General features: G+C 41.2%; 1 protein-coding gene across 1 annotated transcript; it reads right to left on the bottom strand.

The window, feature by feature from the left end:
- Positions 1-12555: 12555 nt before the first annotated feature.
- LOC114501916 (phosphoglycerate kinase 1-like) lies at positions 12556-13885 on the bottom strand. The gene is given in 2 exon segments (XM_036031040.1): positions 12556-13694; positions 13696-13885. Coding segments are annotated over 2 exon segments (1254 nt in total). The 5' UTR covers positions 13822-13885; the 3' UTR covers positions 12556-12566.
- Between the last annotated feature and the right edge of the window lie 542 nt (positions 13886-14427).

Genomic DNA, 14427 nt, shown 5'->3' with positions numbered 1-14427 from the left:
CATGAGATAAGGAGAGTTGGAAATGTGCTTAATAACGTAGAGCAATTCAAAGAGATCTGAAGAATTGGAGCTACCACACAGTAGGCAGTCAGCCTACTGTATTCTAGGGTAGAATTAAGAAAACCAGACTCTAGGCAGTTAACACAGATTATAATATGGAATCATGGGATGCTAGATTGACTCAAACACACTAAAGGTTATAAGTTAAAATAAAGATATAGTAGACTATAGGTAGTGAATACCAAGTATTGCAATGTGCAGGGTAAAGTGGTCGTTTCTCTAAATCTTATTTTACAAAGAGCCTTAGCTAGAACCTGCTACTACTGTGTCATAAAATCAGAAAATTATTATTTTATCCAGTACTATTACCAGGAGCTCAGGTGAATATTATTGATTGTTGTGATTCAAAAATTTTCCTTCTGTAACCATTATTCTACAAAATTATTAGTCCAGTACTTTATTGAGGCCAGGGAAAATGTTATTTGCTTTTTATTCAGTGTCCATTACTTTGCACTGGCATGTGGTAGATACACACAAATGCATTTTGGATGTAACTAAAACCTTCTACAGAAATATCAATAGTGACAACAGCATGCTAAATGCACACCAATTTCCTATAGAGGCATAGTTTGGAGATATTACCATTTAGGTTTCAAACCACAGCAATAAAAGTGAATATCACACTAAAGCAAGTCACACCAATTTTTTGCTGTCCACTGCTTATAAAAGTTATGTTTACACCATACAATAGTCTATAAAGTGTGCAATAGCATTCTGTCTAGAAAAATGTACGTATCTTAACTAAAAAATAATTTAGGTTGGTGTGATTCTCCACACCATGGTCTTCTCCTTTCTTGGAGAATAAATAAAAACTTTACTCTCCATGATTTCTTCTCTTTGTGAATTATTTCACAGCCTGTGTCACCAACCACACTAACATTTTGGTTGCCCATATGGGGATATTCTCTATTACTCCTTCTCCTGAAGCCTCCTGAGCTTGTGACTAGGGGACCAGTGGGCAGCAGAAGCTCGACCTAAGCTGACCCCCTAACCTTGTCTCTGTGAGGTTTAGTTAAAGAATTCTGAACCTTCTTCATCTCTCTAGACACTGTGGATAGCCTTTTCCTCACCCACCTTCACAGCCAGCGATTGTGTGTCCAGGCTCTGGAAGATTCTTTCCACAAATGCCCTCTGGCCACAGCTCTTGTTTTTATGGCCATCCAATTCTACCCTCTTCTCCTTTATTAAGGTCTGATACCCAGACCCACATGCAGGGACAGCTCTATATCCCTAGCCCACATGAAGTAGTTACAGAAGAAGAGACTTTTGTTCCTACTCCCCAAAACCAAAACTGGGCCAGGCTATGAAGAATAAATCCTTTTTAGAATCAGAGGAGGGAATGAAAAGATAAAGTCAGTGCATTTGTTATCATTGCACCATTTGCCTAGGAGGCCTATGACCTTGTTAAACATGACTGCCATTTTACTCTTCTGAGCTTATACCCCCAGGACTGGAAATTACTGGAAAGCAAGAACAGAACATGACTAACTGCTCCCTACAACAACAGGCAAAAGATAACATTGGAACAAGCTTAAGCCTCATGTTACAATACCCCAACATCCCAGGAGCCACACAACAACAACACTCCCAAACTTTTCTAATCCAATAAAACCTCAAAGTACCTACTTCTATGTAGTGGTATATCTCCTCGCATCATGCCCTTCTTTCTCAGAAAGTAAATAAAAACTTCACTCTCTAAAAAAATAAAAAATAATGTACTGCTAAAAATGCTAACCATCATCTGAGCATTGAGTGAGTCAGCATTTCTTGCTGGTAGAGAGTCCTGCCTCAATAGTGATGGCTATTGACCAGTCAGCGTGATGGTTTCTGAAGGCTAGGATGGCTGTGGTGATTTCTTAAAGTAAGACAATGAAGTTTACCTCATTGATCAATGCTTTTTGTTAAATTTATAGGGGATACATTGGTTAATAAGATCATATATGTTTCAAGTTTATATTGCATTGTGTGCCCACCACCCAAAGTCAAATCATCTTCCATCACCATATACAGGTTTTGACGCTCTTTCCATTTCCTACCCTCCCTATCCCTTTCTCTCTGGTAACCACCATAATGTTCTCTGTGTGTATGAGTTTAAGTTTTTCATCCCACATATAAATGAAATTGTATAGTTCTTAACTTTTTCTGAAAGACTTTATTTTACTCAGCATAATATTCTCACAGTCCATGAATGTTGTAGCAAATGTCAGCATTTCATCTTTTCTTCTGGCTGAGTAGTATTCCACAGTATACATGTAATACATCTTCTTTATGAAATTGTCTATCAAAAGATACTTTGGTTGATTCCATGTCTCAGTCATCATGAATAATGCTGCAATGAACACAGGAGTGCATACATCTTTGTGAATAAGTGTCTTCAAATTTTTCAGGTAGATACCAAGAAAAGGTATTACTGAGTCATATGGCAGTTCTATTGAGGAACTGCCATATGGTTTTCTATAGCAGCTGTACCAGTTTATATTCCCAACAACAGTGAGTGAGCGTTCCTTTTATTCCACAACCTCTCCAACACTTCTTATTACCTGTCTTGCTGATGATAGCCATTCTAAGATGTATGAGGTGGTGTTTCAGTGGAGTTTTGATTTGCATTTTCCTAATAGCTAGTGAAGTTGAGTGTCTTTTCATAAGTATGTTGGCCATTTGCATGTCTTCTTGGGAGAAGCATCTGTTCAGGTCTTCTTCCCATTTTTTTAAATTGGATTGTTTGTTGTTGAGTTGTATGAGTTCTTGATATATTTTGGATATTAACCTCTTGTCAGAACTATTCTTTGCAAATATCTTCTCCCATTAAGTTGGTTACCTTTTTGTTTTGTTGGTGGTTGCTTTTGCTGTGCCAAAGCTTTTAGTTTGATATAGTCCCATTCATTTATTTTTGCCTTTACATCCCTTGCCTTTGGGGTCAAATTCATAAAATTTTCTCTAAAACCAAGATTCATACATTTAGTGTCTGTTTTCTTACATGCAATTTATTCTTTCATATTTTATATTTAGATATTTGTTTCATTTTTAATTAATTATTGTACATGGGGACAAACTGTAATATAGTTTCATTCTTTTGTAACAGAACAAAAGATAGATTCTTTCTTTCATGAACAATTTATCTGTAGCATGTGATGTTGATGTGAGCATTTAACCCAGAGAACTTTTCTTCAAAATTAGAGTCAGTCATCTCAAACCTTGTTGCTGCTTTATCAATTAAGTTTATGTAATATTCTAAATCTTTTGTTGTCATTGAAGCATTATTTCCAGCATCGTCACCAGAGATAGTTTCATCTCCAGAAACCACTTTCCTTGCTCATCCACAAGAAGCAACTCCTCGTCAGTTCAAATTTCATCATGAGACTGTGGCAACTAAGTCTAATCTTCAGGTTCTACTTTAGTTTTAGTTCTTTTGTTATTTCCACCTCATCAGAGGTTAATTCTTCCACTTAAGTCTTGAATCTTGCAAAGTCATCCATGAGGGCTGGAAACAACTTCCAAATTCCAATTAATGTTGCTGTTTTGACCTCTTCAAATGACTCATAAATGCTCTAATGGCATCTAAAATGGTGTATCCTTTCCAGGTGGTTTTCAGGTGATTTTATCCGAATCCATCAGAAGAATCACTATTATAGCAGCAAGAGCCTTATGAAATGTATTTCTTAAATAATAAGACTTGAAGGTAGAAATTACTCTTTGACCAGGGGCTACTAAATGGATATTGTATTAGCAGTTATGAAAACAACATTAGTCTCACTGTGCAACTCCATCAAAACTCTTGTGTGACCAGGTACATTGCCACTGATTGTTCTGTGATTTTCTTTTCTTTTCTTTTTATTTTATTTTATTTTATTTTAATCATTGTTCAAGTACAGTTTTCTCCCTTTTACTCCCATTCCAGCTCATCCACCCATCCTTCCCTACTTCCCTCCCATTACCACCCTCCCCCTACTTTTTCTCCATGTATCCTTTAAATTTGTTCCTGTAAACCCTTCCCATTCTCCCCTGAAATTCCCTCTTCTCTCCCCTCTGGTCACTGTCAGCCTGTCCTCTATTTCAGTGTCTTTGACTATATTTTGCTTGTTTCTTTGTTTTGTTGTTTAGGTTCCTGTTAAAGGTGAGTTCATATGGTATTTGTCTTTCACTGCCTGGCTTGTTCTGCTTAGCATAATACTTTCCAGCTCCATCCAAGCTGTTGCAAAGGGTAGGAGCCCCTTCTTTCTTTCTACTGCACAGAATTCCATTGTGTAAGTGTACCATAGTTTTTTTGATCCATTTATTTACTGATGGGCAGCTAGGTTGCTTCCAGCACCTAGCTATTATAAACTGAGCTGCTAAGAACATCGGGGTGCAAAGATTCTTTTGTATTGGTGTTTTAGTGTTCTTAGGATATAGTCTCAGCAGTGGAATTCCTGGGTCAAAAGGCAGATCCATTTTTAGTTTTCTGAGGAAGTTCCATACTGTTTTCCATAGTGGTTGTACCAGTCTACAGTCCCACCAACAATGCACTAGGGCCCCCTTTTCTCTACAGCCTTTCTAACACTTGTTTGTTGCTTTGTTTATGATGGCAATTCTGACTGGTGTGAAGTGGAATCTCATTGTGGTTTTAATTTGCATCTCTCTGATAGCTAGTGATATTGAACATCATTTCATGTGTCTTTGGATCCTCTGTGTGTCCTCCTTGGAGAAGTTCCTGTTCAAGTCCTTTGCCCATTTTTTAATTGGCTTGCTTGAATTCTTAGAGTGAGTCGTGTAAGTTCTTTATATATTTTGGAGATTAAACCCTTGTCTGAGATATCATTGGCAAATATGTTTTCCCATACAGTTGGTTCTCTTTTTATTTTGATATTGTTTTCTTTAGTTGGGTATAAGCTTTATATTTTGATGAGGTCCCATTTCTTTATTCTTTCCTTTATGTCCCTTGCTCTAGGGGACATGTCAGTAAAAAACTTCCAGTGTTAAATATCTGAGATTTCCCTACATATGTTCTCCTCTAGGACTTTAAGGGTGTCACAGCTTATATTTCAGTCTTTTATTCACCTTGAATTTACTTTTGTATAAGGTATAGGTTGGTGCTCTAGTTTCATTTTTTTGCATGTAGCTGTCCAGTTCTCCCAACACTGTTTGTTGAAGAGACTATTTTTACTCCATTTCATGTTGTTGCCTCCTTTGTCAAATACTACTTGACCATAGAGACTTGGGTTTGTTTCTGGGCTCTCTGTTCTGTTCCATTAGTCCATGTGCCTGTTTTTATGCCACTACCAGACTGTTTTGATTACAGTGGCCTTGTAGTATAGTTTAGTGTCAGGTATTGTGATCCCTCCTACTTTACTCTTCTTACACAAAATTTCTTAGGCTATTTGGGGTCGTTTATATTCCCATATATATTTTTGAAGTGTTTGTTCTATGTCTGTGAAATAAGCCATTGGTATCTTAATAGATATTGCACTGAATGTGTAAATCGCTTTGGGTAATATGGACATTTTGATGATATTAATTCTTCCAATCCATGAACACAGTATATGTTTCCATTTCTTTGTGCCTTCTTTGATTTCTTTTCTCAGTGTTATGTAGTTTTCTAAATACAGGTCACTTACCTCTTTGGTTAGGTTTATACCTAGGTATTTTATTTTTCTCTTTGCTATATCAAATGGGATATTTTTCTTGATTTCTGCTTCTGCTGTTTCATTGTTGGTGTACAGAAATGCCTTTGATTTCTGCATATTGACTTTGTATCCTGCTGTTTTGCCAAATTCATTTCTTAGGTCAAGCAGTTTTTGGTGGGGTTCCTAGGATTTTCTATGTACACTATCATGTCATCTGCAAACAGTGACAGTTTTGTTTCCTCCTTTCCAATTTGGATGCCTTTTATTTTTTTTTTCTTGTCTGATCACTGTGGCTAAAACTTCCAGTACTATATTGAATAGAAGTAGTGAAAGTGGCCAGCCTTGTCTTGATCCTGATCTTAGTGGAAAACATTTTAATTTTTGCCCATTGAGTATGATGTTGGCTGTAGGTCTCTCATCTATGGCCTTTATTATGTTGAGGAATGCTCCCTCTAGTTCCACTTAGCAGAGTGTTTTATCATAAATAGGTGCTGTACCTTATCAAATGCTTTTTCTGCATCTATTGATATGATCATGCGGTTTTTGTCTTTGATTTTGTTTATGTGATGTATTACATTTACTGATTTGCAAATATTGTGTTATCCTTGCATCCCTGGAATGAATCCCACTTGGTCATGGTGTATGATCTTTTTAATGTATTGTTGAATGCAGTTTGCCAGTATTTTGTTGAGGATTTTAGCATCAATGTTCCTCAGCGATATTGGCCTGAAGTTTTCTTTCTTTGTTGTGTCTTTATCTGGTTTTGGAATTAGGATGATGTTGGCATGATGATGCAGTCTTCCCTCTTTTTGGATCTTTTGGAATAGTCTGTGAAGGACAGGGATTAGCTCTTCCTTAAATGCTTTGTTGAATTCTCCTGTGAAACCATCTGGTCCAGGGCTTTTGTGTGTTGGGAGTTTCTTGATTACTGCTTCAATTTCCTTTGCTGTTATTTGTCTGTTCAGGTTTTCTGCTTCTTTTACACTGAGTTTTGGAATCTTATATTTTTCTAGAAATTTGTCCATTTCACCCAGGTTTTCAAATTTCTTGGCATACAGTTCTTCATAATATTTTCTTACAGTCCTTTGTATTTCTGTGGTATCAGTTGCAATCTCTCCTCTTTCATTTCTGATTATGTTTATTTAGGTCTTCTCTCCTTTTTTCCTTGATGAGTCTGCTTAAAGGCTTGTCAATTATGTCTTTTCAAAGAACCAGCTCTTGCATTTATTGGTCCTTAGAATTGTGCTTTTAGTCTCTATGTCATTTAATTCTGCTCTGATCTTGGTTATTTCCTTCCTTCTGCTTGCTCTAGGCTGTTTTTGTTGTTGTTCCCCGAGTTCTTATAGACATAGGATTAGGTTGTTTGTCTGAAATGTTTCTAACTTTTTTAGGTGGGCCCGTATCACTATGAACTTCCTTCTCAGGACTGCTTTGGCTGTGTCCCATAAGTTTTGAGTTGTTGTGAGTTCATTTTCATTTGTTTCCAGAAACCTTTTGATTTCTTCCATAATTTCATTCTTGACCCATTCATTGTTTAATAGCATGCTGTTTAATCTCCATGATTTTGAGTGTCTTGGGGTTTTTTTTCCTTGGGGTTGGTTTCTAGCTTCAGTCCCTTGTTGTCTGAGGAAATGTTTGGTATGATTTCAATTTTCTTGAATTTGTTGAGGCTTGTTTTGTGTCCTATCATGTGGTCTAGCTTTGAAAATGTTCCATGTGCATTTGAGAAGAATGTGTATTTCGCTTCTTTGGGATGGAGGGCTCTGTATATATTAACAGTTAAGTCCATTTCATCTGGGATGTTGTTCCATGCCACAATATCTTTGACATTTTGTTTGGAATATCTGTCCATTTTTCACAGTGGGGTGTTAAAATCCCCCTCTATAATTGTGTTGCTGTCAATATCTTTCTTGAAGTCTTCTAAGATTTTCTTTATGTATTTGGTGTTCCTATGTTGGGTGCATATATATCTACAATATGTATGTCTTCATGGTGGATTCCTCCCTTGAGTATTATAAAGTGACCTTGTGAGTCTGTCTTTATGGACCTTTTGTAGAAGTCTATTTTGTCTGATATGAGTATTGCTACCCCAACTTTTTTTCCTGTCCATTTGCTTGTAAAATTTGTTTCCAGGCCTTCAATTTCAGCCTGTGTAGGTCTTTTATCCTGAGGTGGGTCTCTTGTAGGCAGCATAGGGGTGGGTCATGTTTTCTTATCCATTCAGCTATTCTATGTCTTTTGATTGGAGCATTTTATCCATTTACGTTTAAGGTTATTACTGATAGGTACTTATTCATTGCCATCTATGTATGTGTGTTCCTCTCTCTCTCTCTTTTCCTTCCTTTCCTTAAAGCAGTCCCTTTAGCAACTCTTGCAGAGCTGGTTTGGTGGAGGTGTATTATTTTGGACTTTTTTTGTCTGGGAAACTTCTTATTTGGCCTTCTATCTTGATTGAGGGCCTTGCTGGGTAAAGTAGCCTTGATTGCAGACCTCTGGTTCACATTAGTTGGAATATTTCTTGCCATTCTCTTCTGGCTTGGGGTGTTTCCATTGAGAAGTCAGCTGCTAGCCTTATTGGGGCTTCCTTGTATGTTATTTCCTGTTACTCCCTTGCTGCCTTTAATATTCTCTCTTTGTCTTGAAATTTTGCCATTTTCATTATGATGTGTTTTGAGGTGGGCCTCTTTGGGTTCCTCTTGTTTGGGACTCTCTGTGTTTCCTGGATTTGTGTGACTTTTTCTCTCATCAAATTAGGGAAGTTTTCCATGATTACTTTTTCAAATAGGTTTACTATCCCTCTCTTTTCTTCTTCTCCTTCTAGTATCCCTATTATACAGATATTATTACGTTTCATAATGTCTTGCATTTCTCTCAATTCCTCTTCATTCTTTCTGAGCCTCTTTTCCTTTTCTTGCTCTTTCTGGGTGTTCTTTTCTACTTTGTCCTCCAATTCGCTAATCCAGTCTTCTGCTTCATCAGTCCTGCGTTTCATTCCTGCTACTGTGTTCTTCAGTTCAGAAATTGTATTCTTCCTTTCCTCTTGGCCCTTGGTGATAGTTTCTATTTCCTTTTTCATATCGATATAGTTTGCAGTGAGATCCTTGTAGCTTCCCTCTAGTTCCTGGTAACTCATTGTGAACTCATTGAGCTTCCTGATAATCATTGTTTTGAACTCAATATTTGATAGTTGAGTTGCCTGTGTTTCACTTAGTATTCTTTCTGAGGCTTCTTCCTTTCCCTTCATTTGGGGGTTGTTTCTTTGTTTTCTCATTGTTCATGATACTCTTTTTTGCCTTTGTTTCTTAAATTGATCTGTTCTGGTTCCCTGTGAGTTTGGTGTGAACCCCTGTGAGATTCAGTGGTGCAGTCTCCTTGGTGTATCCTGGTGTTCACAGCTTCCCCCTACTCTTTTTTGTGATCAGTTGAGGAGTAAGGCAAAATGGTTTAAGACAGCAAGACAGTATTCTATGATATTCACAGTAGCAGCCCATAGAGAAGAGATGGGAGATCCTTTGGCTACATATGTTGTTAACCATGATCTTCCACCCCACTAGCCACATTTTACAAAGGATGGAAACAAGATAAGTCTCTTACTCAGATGAAAGGATTGTTAGTTGGATGTAGAAAGCTGTAAGGCTCTGGGAGATCAAATTCTGAGGTAGAGTTGAAATAAGGATTAGTAAATAGGAGTGGTGTGTAAAGGAGTAGAGACAACCCCCACAATAATATAGTTCAGGAAATTGGGAAGTGGGCTGAGATCACGGAGTGGTGTTGTGTAGTATTTACAATTGTATGAACTAGGTCTCATTTACAATAATATTAGGGCAACAATCATGTGATAGAATCTATGAGATCTAGATAACAAGAATAGGGAGTATAGAACCTTTAGAGGTGTACTAATGGAACACAAATGAAGGACAGTAAATTATTCATACTGTGAATGAGGTAACAGGGGGAACCCATCAAACGACAGTATAAGCACCCAAGCAAGGAAAATTATACAGAAAGAAAAAGAATACCAAAATACTATTAAAATAAAAAATGTCAGAAAAGTGAGAAAAAGATAATACAAATTTGCAGTAACTTGCAGGCTCAAAAAAAGGGGATAAAAAGCAGAACATGGAATGTAGGAGAGATAAATTTGGAGTGGAAGGAATAACACTAGGATGAAAGGAGGAGAAACATAAGGAATTGAGAGATATAAAAATAAGAATTACAAAATAAAAAGTCACTTAAAAAACAAGATAAAATCAAACAATCCAACAACTACAGCCAAAAATAACCCCAAAACCTCTTGTTGTTTTCTAACTAGCCAAACCAGTTTTTCCGGTTTTGTTGGCTTCAGCAGGCTGAGGGGCATTTGGAATGCTTTTCACTCTTCCCAGTCAGTACTCAGTCAGTCTCTTGCTTACTGTCCCCAGGGTTAGCAACATGCTCTCCCCAGAGCCAATCTGATGCCTTCCTGCAGGACCCTGGGTGTGGGTATGGGTGCTCCCAAGCACACTCTCCTCAGCTCACTGCTGTGGTCTCCTGGGCCCCATCAGAGCGTCCACATCTTTTCCGTGTTCACAGTGTAAGCTCTGGGGATCCCAAGGGTTCTCGCCCTTCCCCCAAATTTCACCATTGCGGGCTCTATGTTTTCAGGAAGCACCCACATCTTTTCCCGATTCACGGTGTAAGCTCCGGGGATCGAGAGGGGTTGCACCCTTCCTCCAATTTCCCCGCTGTGGGCTCCAGGAACCCGCTAAGTGCCACATCTTTTCCAGGTTTACAATGTGCAAGTTGGTAATCCCAAAGGGACTCACACGCTCCTCCGAGTTTACCACCACAGGCTCCAGAAACCTGCGAACACCCGTGCCCTTTCCTTGCCCAGGGCTTCAGGATCTGGGTCTTTTACAGGACCACACTCTCACCAGGTTGGGGGGCCGGGGCTTGGCCACCCTTGCTCGCGCAGGTTGGGGCACTCACTCTTCTCAGGGCTATGCGTGGGTGCTCGCAGCCCCTGTGTAATTGTCTCTCAGTCTCACTTTCCTCTCTGTGCCTTCAAGCAACAAGGCCTCCCATGGTGCTGCTCAATCTTTGTTGTCTGGGAAGGGAGCGGTGACTCCACTCTCCTGGTGCCCTGAGGCAGACCCAGGAGCATTGGGCCTGGCGGCTGCAACCTCCCTGGTCCCAGCACTAATCCCTGGGTTCTTATTATGCTGAAGCAGTCTCCTTACCATCTGGTTTGTCTTTTTTTTTTTTTCCAGGTTCAAAGAATACATTTATTGTTTATTTATTTAATAGATCTCCAACTTCCTCTCCCTCCCTCCTCACAGCTTGAATTTTATCTTGTTTTCATGCTGAGTAGCAAAACAACGACAATGCTCATCAGAGTCAGCTACTCCAAGAAGAGGATTAAGCTAACAGGTTAACAGGCAAAATATAATTATATGCACTCTAGAATGCACAGTGGTTTAGCCATTAGGAAATGCAGATGGGATCCCGAAGAATGTAGCCAGATCCAGGGTGCAGTGAGGGTGAGCTGATGTGCCGCTGCCGTGCGGCTGTGTTACGTGTTCCTGGGCTGCATCTCTAGGCCACTAGTAGCTGGATCTTGTCAGGGGGGTGGGGGGTGGGGGGGAAGACTGTAGCTAATACCACGTAGAGATGCGGAAAGCACTAAGTGGAGTTACAGGATGCACCCAGGAACCATAATGTTACAGAACACACAAGGGGGGCCTGGGATGATATACTATTATTGAAAGAAGGCCCCGGGTCCGTTATGTCCGCCGCCAGGGGAAAGACGTCTCTCAATGCCAGAGATTCGTGAAAAGGAAAGGAAACGTTTATTTAATGTTATACTAACTTAAAGTAGTGACCTAATGTCTTCACCAAAATCCCAAAGTCCCTTAAAACACCCACACAGTCCTTCTTTCCTTCCCCCTTTGCCCAGTTCAGAGTACCGTATCTCAGGAAAGGAAATAGAAGTCCATGGCTTAATCGTCCTCTGGTTCTTCCCAGTTAGAACTCCATCTCGACTGGGAGACCTCCCTGGATTCCCGGCACCCTCCGCTGAGTCACCGGGATCTCTGCTAAAACCAGGTGGTGGTTCCCCCTTCTAAAGCTGTGGGGGTCCCCACTCTGCCAGGCTTGTGGTTCTCTTCTCAGGGCTGCAGGAGTCTACACTCCGTCAAGTCCGCGTGCTTCTCCTTCTCAGGGCTGCGCATGGCTCTCCTTCCTAAAGCAGCACGGTTCTCCTTCTCTCAGGGCTGTGCATAGCTCTCCTCCTCTGGGCTGCACATGGCTCTTCTTCTTAAAGCAGCCTGGTTCTCCTCCTCAATGGCTGTACATGGCTCTCTACTCCATGGAGTCTGTGTGGTTCTTCCCTCAATGGCCGCCAAATCTGGGTTTTAAATCCCCGCGGCCAATCTTCCTCTGCAGCCCCATTTCCTACTCCTCCCACACTCAGCTTCACATGCCAGAACTCTTGTTCTTCTAGCTTTACTGGGCTGCCATCATGAGTCTGGACAGGCGTGGCCCCATGTCCTGGAGCCAATCTTCTCTGAGCTCCCACGCAGGCGCTATAACTCAGGGGACCTGCCCTCCCCAGTCTGGGTGGGGAAGTTACTTCTGTTCCCCTGGCTTAGAGCTGATCACAGCTATTTAACATATCCATGCAACCAGCCAAAGGCCATAGATATGCTAAATGACCAACCCAGAGGTTAGCTGCAAGGCTGTTGCTATGCAAAACAGCTCTCAATGGCCCTGCTCCATTTGTCCCTTCCCCCAACCCACACCCTGGGGTGGAGGATGGAGACATCTTAAAATCTCCTGGACACCTTAAGTTCTGGACCCCATTTCAAATGCCTATTTGGGGCCCCCCTCTTGGCTGCACCCTGTAACAATAAGGTGGGAAAAATCCTAAACATTGCTGAGAGCATCCACCCCAGGAAGAACTTTACCTTCCAGGAGCTCCAAGCTGGCACCACCCCCGGTGCTCACATGGCTGACTTTGTCCTCTGTGTTCCATTTGGCACAGCAAGTGGCAGTGTCTCCACCACCTATGATGGTGATGCAGCCCCTGGAAGTGGCTTTCACCACCTCCTTCATGAGGGCCTTGGTCCCTCGGGCGAAAACTTCCCATTCAAATATGCCCACAGGTCCATTCCACACAATCTGCTTGGCCCTTGCGACAGCGTCGGCATACTTCTTGCTGCTCTCAGGCCCACAGTCCAAGCCCATCCAGCCAGCAGGTATACCAGAGGCCACAGTGGCTTGGCCAGTCTTGGCATTCTCATCAAACTTGCCAGCAGTGACGAAGTCAACCGGCAGGGTAATCTTCACACTGTTCTTCTCAGCTTTGGCCATCAGATCCTTGACAATCTTGGCTCCCTCTTCGTCGAACAGAGAAGTGCCAGTCTCCATGTTATTGAGCACCTTGAGGAAGGTAAAACCCATTCCACCACCAATAATCGTCTCATTGACTTTGTCTAACATGTTATTGATGAGCTGGATCTTGTCTGCAACTTTAGCTCTGCCCAGGATGGCCAGGAAGGGTCGCTCAAGGCTTTCCAAGGCCTTCACAAAGTAGTTCAGCTCCTTCTTCATCAAAAACCCTCCGGCTTTGTGCGGCAGATTGACTCCCACCATGGAGCTGTGGGCTTGGTGAGCAGTGCCAAATGCATTGTTGACATACACATCCCCTAGCTTGGAAAGGGAGGCTTGGAAAGCTTCTATTTTAGCTGGATAGGCTTTAACCTTGTTCCCAGAAGCGGCTTTTCCCTTCCCTTCCTCCTCCACATGAAAGCGAAGGTTCTCCAGAAAGATGACAGACTTGGCAGCTGGGTCAGCACAAGCTTTCTCCACTTCCGGGCCCACGCAGTCCTTCAAGAACAAGACATCCTTGACCAGCAGAGATTTCAGCTCTACAGCAAATGACCCCAAGGAGTACTTGTCAGGCATGGGGACGCCATCAGGCCGGCCCAGGTGGCTCATGAGAACAACAGACTTGGCTCCATTGTCCAAGCAGTATTTGATGCTTGGGATGGCAAGCCTTGATCCTCTGGTTGTTCGTTATCTGATTGTTCTTCATAGAAACATTGAAGTCCATTCTCTTGATGACCTGCTTCCCCTTCATGTCCAGCTTGTCCAAAGTCAGCTTGTTAGAAAGCGACATCTTGGCAATACAGCAGCAGCAAGAGGCAGATGGACTGCACAACGAGGGAGAGCAGTGAGTGTGTGTTTGGGTTTTCAATGTCCACTATAATTTTTGATGTTCTGTTTTCATAAATGTTGCAATATCCTAGGACCCTTGCTCTGTTCCTCTGCAGATCCGAGAGTTTCTCTCCCCTGCATAGAGGAAGGGTATTACACTCCCTCCAACAAAGCCACCATCTTTCCCACCATGTTCTGTGATTTTCCAAATGGTAAATGCACTAGCTTTAACTTAAAGTCACCAATTACATTAAACCCTAAAAAGACAGTCAGCTTGTTCTTTGGAGGTTTAGAGCTAGGCATCAACTCTTCCTCTCTAGCTATGAAGGTCATAGAGATAACATCTTCTTCAAGTGCAAAGTTATTTCACTAAATCTGAAAATCTGATAACTTGCTGCAGCTTCTACATCAGCACATGATGCTTCACCTTGCACTTTTATGTTATAGAGAGGCGTTCTTTCCTTAAAACTCTCCTAGCTTCAGACTTTTCTTCAGAAGAAACCTCTGCTAGCTTCAGACTTTTCTTCTGTAGCCTCCTCATCTCACTCAGCTATTATAGAATTGAAGA

The sequence above is a fragment of the Phyllostomus discolor genome, chromosome 7 (genome assembly GCF_004126475.2).
Source record: "Phyllostomus discolor isolate MPI-MPIP mPhyDis1 chromosome 7, mPhyDis1.pri.v3, whole genome shotgun sequence".
NCBI lineage: Eukaryota > Metazoa > Chordata > Mammalia > Chiroptera > Phyllostomidae > Phyllostomus > Phyllostomus discolor.
Note: the sequence above shows the minus strand (reverse complement) of the source record. Positions and strands in the feature narration are given on the sequence as shown.